This window comes from Nylanderia fulva, unplaced genomic scaffold (genome assembly GCF_048542155.1).
Source record: "Nylanderia fulva isolate GAGA-0341 unplaced genomic scaffold, ASM4854215v1 Scaffold1, whole genome shotgun sequence".
NCBI classification, from domain to species: domain Eukaryota; kingdom Metazoa; phylum Arthropoda; class Insecta; order Hymenoptera; family Formicidae; genus Nylanderia; species Nylanderia fulva.
The window spans coordinates 10,265,600-10,277,844 of record NW_028189192.1 but is presented as its reverse complement, the minus strand read 5'-3'; the positions used below and the strand labels follow the sequence as shown (position 1 = coordinate 10,277,844).

Below are 12,245 nucleotides of genomic sequence, written 5' to 3'. Positions count from 1 at the left end.
GTGCACCTCTTAATGTCACCTCGTATTGAAATTCGATGTAAGTTCAAGGATTCGCTGTCCCGTCTTTTTTTCTTCCTTTTTCTCTCTTAATTTTCTTATTTTTAATTTAACAACATTTATTTGTCTAAATCTATTGTGTCAGATATGAGCTCTTAACGTCGATATATTGACAGGAATATTATATATAAAATTTGTCTTTAATTTATCATTTTTACAATTTTTTTTATATCATAAATTTTATTATTGAATGCTGATTGTGATCAAATAACAGCATGTTTAAACATTTGGAAATAGGAATCTGAGAATAATAGAATTATAAAGGTACTGGTATTTATGAAACGTGGGATTATAAATTATAAACGCACGTGTCAAATTTACGATGTAAATTATGATGAATACCTAACAATTGTTGTGTGAATACTTCGAAATAATGCTCAAAAATATTATATGAATTAATACGGGACTTTACTCAGTTCGATCATACGTGTCTTAATTAGCATCTTTCTGAAAAAACTTTGCGAACATAATAAAATAAAGTTTCCTTATTGCAAATGGAAAATGTAAATGGAAATGCGTCAAGGATAACGAGTGAATCAGTATGCGAAGTTATAGAGCTTATCGTGATTTGTGGTGATAAATGAAATCTTTTTCGACTCTCGTTCCAATATATATATATAATTTTGTTCATTAGATATGCTATTTATTTTTAACAGTCAATATTTTTTCCCTTCCTTTAATTATAATAGAAATTCCGATAAATTTCTTTAATAGCATTTTATTTTTGGAGCATATTTATATACAGGTCGAAAGGCTATCTTTACTCCTTTCATCTATAGATCTTTTGATTAAGTTAACATCTGCTCTGTTTTGATGAAAATGTGCCAAATTTTAGTATTTTATATTGCCTTGGTAAAATAAGTATTTTGTGCATAGATACAATTTTATTATTTATTTTGCATTTTCGAAGATTAATGTCAATTAAAAATTGATTAACAGAAAATATATAAAAAGATAAACTTTAATTTTGGAATATTCTATAAAATTTCTTTTTATGTATATGTAATATACATGAGTCAAGTCTCAAAAATCAGAGATATATTACTTCTTCGTAATGGCATATAATACTAAAAGAATCAAATTATAATTTATATATCTGACAAACATAGACGGAAAAAAATATTAATATACAAATAAACTTTAACCATGAAAAATATAATTCTAAAATAATACGTAATTTTAAAATAAAAAAAGGATGCATATTTCAATTATAAAAAATTCGATTAATCTATTTTAAAGACAGATCACGCAATCTCGCAATAAAAATTGTATAAATAAAATATATGTAGAGTACCAATAGAAACATTGAATGAAAAAATTGCTGATATTGTAAAATTGAGAAAAAAAATTATTTTTTATAAAAGAAGGAACATACCCAAACTCCCTTTCATTCGGTATCGACTTTTTTTATCGCGGTTGTAGTCAAGATTAAAAAATGAAATAAAATTTTCATCGTGAGCATGTGTCTTAGCGAATGCAGGCACGTTCGCACGCGTACTCCGTGTCGATGCTATGCGTGTCGGCAAAGTACATGATCTGACGACTGCTCTTATATAGCCGTTAATGCGGACATGCTTTATGAATGAAGCCTACACGCTTCGCCTTACTCGTTTCCGGAAGTTGCGGCCGGATGTCGGTGTGAAAATAAAGGAAGTAGCCAGCCGCGAGGAAAAGTACGGGCGCGCGATTACATATGCTCTCAGTGTTGGACCGAAAATTAATCATCATTTAATGAGCTTGCCTCTCTCTCTTGTTCTTCCTCCCCCCTTTCCTTCGGAGGAATGTATTATATGTGGCGTTAGATAATCGAAGCGTGGTTTTCGATATAACCAATGTCAATTCTAGATTTTCACCGTCTCAGAAGTAAAGGACGTGATAGTGCGGAATAATAATTACTCGGCGTATCATGGTAATTGAACGTCGCAATTAGCAACTTGACTGACATAGGGATAGGCATATTTCTCATGTGCAAATATGTGATTAACTCCAAGGTAAATATGTAATCAACCCAAGTTAATGAACAAAAAGTTTTTTTTATTTGAAAAATTAGTTTGATTCACACGGCAGGAGAGATTCGAAAATTTTTAAATTAAACACATTCGTGTTTATTAAGCGTAAATATTAAGATTAAATTCAAATGACGTCAAGTTAATCGCAAGTGCGATGAATATATTATTCGGAGTGCAGAAATTGAATCATTAATTATAGAAGTGCAATATTGTTCCGATAGAGCGTATAGTAGATAGGAGCGACAATATCAATTATATTTTATTACAACCAATGTAGTGATCAAATGTGACATGTTAGATAGATTATGAGAAAATATAATAGTAATAGAGTAGAGAGAGCGAGAGAGCAATGAGAAAATATCATGTGTCGCGATTACGACAGACAGATCGGGAGGGACTGACTGCGAAGAAAGTGCTGTCTGAAAACTAATTATTTTATTACGACCAATAGCAGTGCGCCATACGGGTGATAAATAATAGCGTGGCAGAAGTTTAGTCGCGGAAGAAAACGGCATCGATGTAACTTTCTTGATCGCCAGCCAGAAGTTAGTAAGAAACCCTGAACAGTCACAAAAGACATTAGTTAGTTTTGAGTTTGCGTGTAACTATGTTTTCACAATGTGAAAGAAATCGTCGTTTTTATAATTTAGCATGGTCTAGGGATTTACTATAGAGATCAATTTATAAAAATGTTAATGTGCACGAATGTGCAGAAAATTAAATCTAGTTAAGAGGAGTATTACTACTTAATCTTTCTGTGAATATATAAAAAATGTCGCAGGAAATTATTCTGGAGCTGATTTTTGATAAATTTATAATTCAGTGTATACTATATAGACATTCAGGAAAAAAATATTTCTTTAATTGTATTAACCTCAACTAAAAGATATAAACTTTTTTCAAAGATCTACGACTCTCTCAGTACGATTGCTTTATCCATTTCGCATATTTGATGAACGAACGTAACCTGACGTTCTCTTTTCTTAGAAAGGAATGAAAACTAACGCATATCACACGATAAGATAATGTTACCACTTTGCACATCGTGTCACATTATACATAAACTGCACATTTTTGACCGACGTATCGTACGTTTATATTGATGCTTATTATATATACAAGTCGAGTATCTTTTACATATTGTTTTTTTTTACAGCTTTATCGGAAAGATATGAGACTGTGCAAAGAAAAAAAAAAGGTCTTAAAAATAATATAATATAATTTAATTGGACTGATATACATATATTCTCAACTTTATTATTTTATATTTATATGTGTGTTTGTGCAATTGTTGTACACAATAATATTATTCAGCTATCTTCATATGCTTTATTTATGCAATAATATTAAATTGGAATACATGTATTATTTTTATTACGCAGATTCGTTTAGTTTTCTTACTTAACAGAGCAATTTTTAAAGTCGCACGCAAACAAGCAAGCTGTCGCATTAAATCACGGAACTCTGCGGTCAGTCGCGGGTCTTGGTTCTTGCAATTATTTTATTTGCTGTGTTTCATGCCCGAGAGAGAGAAAGATCCGACCAACGTTTCACACCGCGTCATCGGATTCCGCAAGAATCTGATATCCCGTCGCGAAATATTTCGCTTATCGTACCTATGCGCGCGTTTCCTTCGCAAAGAGAATCAACGTGAAGGAAACCTATTATTATTAGCACGCGATAACATCCACGAAGTTTGCCGGTCGCGTGAAGTTGATTGATCGTTCTTAATTGATCCTTAACTTACCTCAGCATTTCGAAAATGTTCGAATGTAGCGGGCGAAATTTATAAGTAGCCTAGTTCCAAGTTTGATACGTAATAAAAATTTAGATAAAGAAATGAAAGAGAAAATTGAGATTTACGATCCACTTAAGTTGCTAAAAATTAATTAGAAAATTAATAAAGGACGATAAAATCGACTTTTAATCATTTGTCATCAACTTTCTAAGAATTGCAGTGATATAATTCTATAATATAAAGAGATGACCTACGATTACATACATCTTTATTTAATGTATTATTTAATATAAGGATGCAGATTATTTAATATAAGGATAATATAAGGATGCAGATTGGAGAAAACGCGAATTTTACTATCACTCAATTTTGCTTGCGAAACGATTGCACAAATTTTCTCGATTCTTCACGTGCTGCGTGCTGTAAGTCTATTTTACAATTTACAATTTCCTGCTGCCAAGATGCATATTCTACTTTCGACATAAACTCACATAAATCGATGATTGCTGTCGAATCTGGGTCGATCGTTCCTATCGGGCAAGCTTTGCGGTGATATTCGGCATTTTCTTCGCTCGCCAAGTTCTGTGTTATTGTACGGTGATAATAGCGGGGAAAGTCGTGCAATGCAAATATAGAAGGGCATCGGTCACGCTCACGTTTATTGCCGGACTCGTTCTCGTACTTACACGCGGATGAGCCGCCTCGAGCCGCCTCCTCTTTCAAGATTTACACGTTACGAAATTGCTTCGTGATCGCGCGGCCCAGATGGAATTGTAATGAAAAAAACATAACACCCACGTGTGGGGCAATCATATTAGAAATCATATTAGAAGTCTCTCCCGTGCGGCAATATATAGTGGGTTTCCCTTCCCCGCAGATAAAATTAATTAGAAGATTAATCGATACCGTCGTACACGTGTTTTTATCGTTTTGTAATCTACTGTGTGATGTGAAATGATTATTATAGAGTTACCCGCGATATTTTTCATTATTTTTTATCTTTTTTTTACTTGAAGTTTCAAAGATTTTTAATTAATATTCAATTATTGGCATATATATATATAAAATCTTTGAAACTCCAAGTAAAAAAAAGATAAAAAATAATGAAAGATAACTACATGCATTAAAAAGTGACAACTGATTAGTTTCAGCAATTTCCTATTGGATATTCTGTCATCAATATATATATATTGATGACAGAATATCCCATAGGAAATAGCTGAAACTAATCAGCTGTCACTTTTTAATGCATGTAGTTATTGAGAAAACAAAAATTGCATTAGAAAGAAAAAAAACTTTTTATTACTTTTTTTAAATAAAATAAACTGGTACACAAACATTTTATTTATATTCATTAAAAGCTGCAGACTTTCCTCTTTTCACACAATTTTTGTTTTCTCAGTAACTGTATGCATTAAAAAATGACAGCTGATTAATTTCAGCAATTGCCTATGGGACACCTTGTATATAAATTATTAAAATTGTGACGACATGAATATTAAGCAATATATATATATATATATATATTACAAAATTAAAATTTATATTATTAAGGGCGCCGGTTGTTCCAATCTCTTGGTAAATTTAACCTGACAAATAGCATATTTTTGTCTTTTTAAATAAGTTTAAAAAAAATACGAACATATGCTATCTATCATGTAAAATTTACCAAGAAGTTGAAACAACCGGTCCTCCGTCTTGCAACCAGAAATTAGACTTCAGTTATTTAATAATAATTGTTAACATGTGTATCTAGTAGTCTACTTCAAGGTTTACAATTCAGATCGTCACTTTTATTTTCAAACGCTAATAAAATTAATAAAATAAATCGCACAGCTATTCTATAATCGGCTAGAGACCGGCGGAGAGAAATCGCGCGAGAACCGAGTAAAATATCGAACAAGAATCGTTCCGCGATTCTTACCGGTTAAAAGGCGCGGCCGCTCGCGTTCCTCGTCGCATCGCGTGCGACGTTCCTCTTATCGGGGTGCGGTTATATAACAGGATACAACGTTAGGTAGATCCAGTCCCGGTTATCAGTCACAAGCGTGTCCGCTTCTCTCCTCGCGGTTTCGTGGGCTCGCGATTTCTCTCCGCGTTTGCTCGACACTCCGCGCCGGCGGCGATATACACCGCTTCGTACAACTTTTCTCACCTTGGCGGGATAAATTTCTTATCAGGAGGAAGGACGCAAGCGCCTTCCGCGATCGACCGCTTATTATACATATATGTATATATCGCCCCGGTATCACCATTATCGCTAATTATTGCCGTCCGCACGCGGTGCGACGATGCATCCGCCACGAGGGCTATGCAAATTATACGTCGGCGCGGCAGCGGCGATGCAATTTGCGATCGCTGTGCAATCGCACGTGCAACACGTGGCACGTAACGAGAGCCTGGTGGGCCGCCGCGCCGGATTGAATTAAAGGAAGAGAGGAGAAGTAAGATATCAATTAGACATCTCCAAATATTCTTCGTGCTCGATTAAGATGAATAATATAGACAGCTGATTGAAAATAAATGATCACGTGACATTATTATTTTCTCATATACTGATGTGAAATAATTTATACTGAAGAATGACTGATGATATCGCCTGTAAGTATATTCTTGCGTTCTAATGACGATTACACAATCGGATGTAATAAATGTTATGTACGCGCTCTGATCTTTAAAATATAGCAGTATGTGAAAAAAAACATGATTCGGTTTATTTTTTTTATACGTATAAATAGATTGATGTAAATAAATGTATAAGATGCAGCAAAAAATTTTTATTAGTTTTTCCTTGCACATGAATGATTGGATCTGGAAGGATTGTTTTATAATTAGACGGGAAGTATAGAGGAATGTTAACGATTGCTTGATTTGTGTCTAACAATGATATATGTCAATAATAATTATCTGCTAATTTGAATCTTGGTGATTATCTTCTTTTTACTCTCTATTAATATAAAGAAAGCAATAAGTATATATAGGATGATACGTAATTAGGTAGTTGGGTTAATTTTCCTGAATAAGATAGTCTGCTGCAATCTAGCGGAATTAAATTAAACTGCCAGTTCTCTCTTGAACAGGAAAAGATTATATAAGGAAAGAAATAGCATTTAATTAGTTAAGTATTCGTTTGACCTAGTTAAGCGAAAAAAAAATGACATATTTGAATTTTATATTAAGAGAAAAACAATAAGAATTCTAATTAGATTATTTTCTTTAAAAAATAAAGTTTACAATATGTTAATGACGTTATGATTATTAATATTATAATTGATAAAAACTAGAAAAATGGATATAAATTATAATTATGTCAAAAGATCATGGATGAAGAAAGAAACACAAAATACAATACACAAGATATTTATGTTCGCTGCAATGTAATGACAAAAATTCATGATGACAAACAAAATTGTGCACGACTTTGTAAAGTATAGATAAATTTTATCGAGCCTTATCATATATTTGGATTATATTATAAAAATCTAATTAGAAATAATTGACGTAAGAATGATAGATAGAATAAATAGATAAACTATCGATCTGTAACAAAGATGGACAAATGGATAATTGATTGATTTGTAATTGCTTTCAAATATTTTTTTAATCTTCGATATTAGCTTGTCAGTTTTATATCCTTCATGACAATCGATTATTGATAGACGGCGATCAAATTAAAACATAAAAGGAGTATATTCCAAAAATCAAACGCGTGATTTTTCCTCATTTTATTGTAGATATTGAAAACTTCAATATATTTCAAATGTCCAGACATATATCCTTTAATAAATATATAACTTATTCTGACTATAAAATTAATGGATATCTCATTAACCTTTCTTCTTTACGAAATATTTAATTCTTCGTACCACTGTCTTCAATATTTTATCATTAATAGAAATATAACTCTTATTTATAATGAACTGAATATATAATATTTAATGAAGAAATGTCTCTTCATCGGTAAGTCTTCGATTAATCATGGGTATAATAGTCAATATCGATTTTGCCGACACTATATAAGTAAAAATTAAATATTTTTATGTTATATATTCGTTTGCCAATAACTTTTGACAGTATAGATTATAGATAACATTACGATAAAATTGACACGTGGACTTCTCGTGATGTATCGTTGATGATTATCATATCAATCACGAGTAACTTTCAGCACATATTATGTAAATAGATTTCTAAAAGAGTTTATCCTCGAAGATATGTATATATATAGGTATCTATATTTCTCTTTTTTTTCTTGCTTCAATATCTTCATTCGAAATCTAGTATTTCTCATGATACTCGATTACTTCAAATAATTGCAATTACAATTTGACCGCGCATAAATTTATCGTAGATGCAGGATTAATTCCAATTGCGCATAAAAGAAGATACGATTTGAACGATGAATCACAAACAACGATCAAAGATTAAAATGTTTGATCTCTCGATGCTAATTTCCGCGATTTCGCAAGCGAGCTGAGCATGATGTTTGTCGTTCGAGTGGACGATCAATTGCAACTTATGTCGAAAGAAACTATCATATAATAGTAGTGACAATCATGCGTCAGAAAGTAATACGGCGCTATTGTATTACGCTCTGTTAACCTGCAACGATGCCGTTAATGGCGTAATCGTGCGCAATGTAGCATACATAATCTTATTATCGTGACCGCCGTGGCGAGCCAGCGACATCAATGTAGATCGATCGGCCTTGGATTGAAAGATTGGAGGATTGTTGAATACATCACTGAACCCCTCGTGTTACTATCGATCGCCTCCGGTCAAAGTTGTGTCGATTTATCGCCTGTATCTCAAAAGATTTGAAGAAAGCAGATTGAAATTGATTGCAAGTAAAAAATTGTTTGAAAAAAAAAATACATTATAAAATGTAAAAAAAATATATTTTTAAAAAATGTATAAAATAGTGAGAAGAAGCAAGAGAAAAAAAGTTGCATAATTAAATATATTTTACCCTTCCTCGAACGAACTCCTCAATTAAAAGTCTATGAAAGTTTATCGGTGAAAGTTTATCTCGACACAGATTTTTTATAATATCTCAAACTTTCATCTGTGTATTAATGCGTGAATATTAATGAATAATTCTTGGGAAAATTTGTAGCTCAGAGCTTTTATTTATTTATTTTTTCGCTGCGTTTTCATGGCACATACATCATTCGCATTTGGCCACTTTGATCGCAATAGACGTCGAAAATAGGTAAGTATAAGCCGAGAAGAAAAGATAAAGCGTGCTTCCGTTTCACAAAGAACCATAAATCCTGGCAACAGCGCCGGATTATCTCTCGTGACAATACCTCGGTATTTCGCGATAGAGAAAATGTAATATTATTCGCGTGCGATATATATGAGCTGCCTGGCAACAAGTTGTAAAAATATTTTAGTGCAGTTACGGAACGCGACGCTGATTGCTGACACTCTGTCGTTATCTTAATTACAAACTCTAGCACTCTGTTACTGGCACACAAGTGCTATCATTGCTGCTACCACAGCTGTAGTCTCTGTCGTTAAATATCATCGTGTGACTATTATCACTACTTTATTATTATCATTATCGTACTCGCTTCGTAAGTAAAAATGTTGAAGTTACTTAAGAGTTTGAAAACGAGTCTTGTTATTTCCCGGCTAAGATTTTATGAATAACGTTAATCTGAAAATCAATAACGCTACTTTCTCCTACTGATATATATACATTTATACGTGTTGACATATCGTAAAGAAGGAGAAAATTTAATCATAAGAATTGGAACAGCCTCGAGTTCGAAACTATACACAGCTGTTAAGTCTATTTTATTTTACATATTTTATATCCTTATATTTTCACTGCAATTTCATTATAAGAATCACTTTCTTATTTTTTATGTTTAATTTTTTATTTACGTAATAATAACGAAAAGGAGTTAAATCGTTAAAAGAAATTCACGTTTTGCAAAAAGCTTGAAATTTATTATCAAAAAGCAAATATATGCGTTCGATGCTGACTGTACAAAGTGTGTGAGAAAGTAGAAGAAAAATGTAGAAGCTGCGGATACGTTGTGTCAATAAAAGACAAGTGCAAATATCAGTATTTGAGATTCGAGAGGTGAAAAAAAATGATTATCTCGATTCCATTTATCCGGTCGATTTTATTCGCGGCGCACACGTCGCGGAATCGATTTCGAGGTTCAAAGAATTGAAATGCCAGGGCAGGTCTGCAAAAGCTTTTGCCGTGAATCTAATTTCTCGACAACCGGCATGTATTTGGCATTGACACGTGTGCGAACTGGCGAGTCGCGCCGGCTTTTTCCTGTCGTCGTCCAAACGTAAGTCAACGTTACTGCTGTCACACGATTGCTAATCGGAGGCGCGTGAAAAGATTTCGCGCGCAAAATGAAGGCCTTATCGTCGATCCACGGCTAGAATTGCATTTAAACGTAAATCAGCTGACCTAAACGACTAAGAAATTTGCAAAATACGCGACTATAGAATTTCCTGCCAAAATTGACAATCTCGTGTAAAATCTATTTCTATTTAAAATTATTCAAAACTTACACGTACACATAATTCAGCGACATTGGCTTATTATTTTTTTAAAGTAAAGTGACATTGATCGACGGTCACCGAATTCTATTAACTAATTAGTAACGAGCGGCGAAGGATTGGTTGCTTTCAAAATTTAGCTGTGATAATTATAGAATAAAGAATTAAATAAAATCAGAAAACTCGAAATTCACGATATAAACGCGAGATCAATATTTTGTATTTATATGACTCATATCGAGAAATAAAAAAATAAAATAAAAATTATATATTTCTGTTAGTTCATTATTACTTTGCCCATTCAATGCCAATAAGATTTGATATACTTTTACTTGTACATCTTGCTGATGGCTGTGTAATACATTAGCAAATTGTATCTGAGATAACGATACACTTGTATTTATGATCGAACTTTAATTCGATTAACAACACATGTAAGCATACGCCAACATACTTTCAGACGTTATTACATTTTATACAAAATTGCAATATGATGACCATAGTCATAAATAAAAGTAATTATCAGTGTTATCTTTGCACTTCCTTTGCCCTGAGCGACGCATGGCGTTATGTAATTATAGCTATCGGGCTACTAAGAAGTCTGAAATTCTCTTCATGTAATGTTATCTCTGTGCGATATAGTTTATCTGGTTTTGAAACCAACTATTGCAATTAATTTTAGACTTTAATCAGTCTTTAATATATACTCTGCTTATTAATCAGCAAGTACGCTGATATTTTTTAAAACATGCACGCCATTAACATTTCTAATATTACATCCTAAGAAAAGAATTATAAAGTATTATTTAATATGTAATTGCACGTGACAATAATTCAGTAATTCGAATTTTAATATTTGTCGCGTAAACATTATTCGCTGCTAATTAATCTTATTCAATATATAGATGATTTCAATATCTTTTTCATTTTAAAACGTCTTCTTTTACACGGTGAAAAATTATTCATGCCACAAACTCATTTTGCGATACATAAAAAATTAAAAACGCTTTACATATTTTGTTATTCAAGATATATCGTACATATTCGTATTACATAGCGAATTTTAAACACGGATATTGAAAAAGCTATCGCATTTAAAAATCATCAAAAACATCACGCGCAATTTGTCGAATTGTTCGACCGCATTCAGTATACCAGGTACAATATCCCGGTTGAAGGTCAAAAGAGGGATCTCGGTTAATCGATTAGCATTAGTGGCGCCTGGGCGACGGATGAGAGGGAGGGAACACGAATCCTATCGAAGGCAGGACCGGTGGACGTGATCTAAGAGAGACTGTTTACATTCCAGGTTACCCGATTACACCAAAGGCATCTTTCAAAGTATCGGTTTCAAGGAGTTTCACGCTTACCTCGTACTGTCCGAAGAGGAGCGCGCGAGCGAGAAGGTAAGTCGACTGTGGCAGATGGCTCTTCATATCGGTAGGATATGTCCGCGTGATCGTTTTTCAGCAGCTGTTTCAAGCCCCGTGATCCCCGGGCTCTTTTTCTGCACCATTAAGGCGCATTGCGCGATTTAAGACACACACGGTATAGCTCTCTGTGGTCGTGTCGCTCTTCGCGGTGTCTCGCGACCCTTTTTATTCCTATCGTTGCACGAATGTACGTCGCTGTTTTTTACGAGTTTCTTCGGTTTTAATGTCGTCAAACTGTTCGATATTTGCGAGAAAAAAAAGATATTCACGAAAGAAAGCTCGAACGTATGTCACATCAAATTTTAATTTTTGATTTTGAATTTTTATTATACACATATTGCGTGCCCTTCAGAGAGAATATTTATAAAACTATCAAAATATATTTTCATAAAATATATACACTTTAAATGTGACATGTTTAATTCATTTTATTATTTTTTATATTGCATGTACATATTAAATAGAAAGCCGAATCTC

The 12,245-nt window shown here is 33.0% G+C and overlaps 1 protein-coding gene and 1 long non-coding RNA gene across 3 annotated transcripts in view; one reads left to right on the top strand and one right to left on the bottom strand.

Annotated features, from left to right (window-relative positions):
- The window catches only part of LOC114942113 (uncharacterized), a 187,256-nt gene that overhangs the window by 79,062 nt on the left and 95,949 nt on the right, over nt 1-12,245 (bottom strand). The window lies entirely within an intron of this gene.
- Nucleotides 1-12,245, top strand: part of LOC114942114 (tRNA dimethylallyltransferase) — a 74,619-nt gene that overhangs the window by 61,291 nt on the left and 1,083 nt on the right. For both annotated transcript variants that reach the window (XM_029317426.2, XM_029317427.2), the window contains exon 6: nt 11,645-11,741. In XM_029317426.2, coding sequence (XP_029173259.2) covers nt 11,645-11,741 — 97 coding nt within the window. The remainder of the gene's footprint in view (nt 1-11,644; nt 11,742-12,245) is intronic.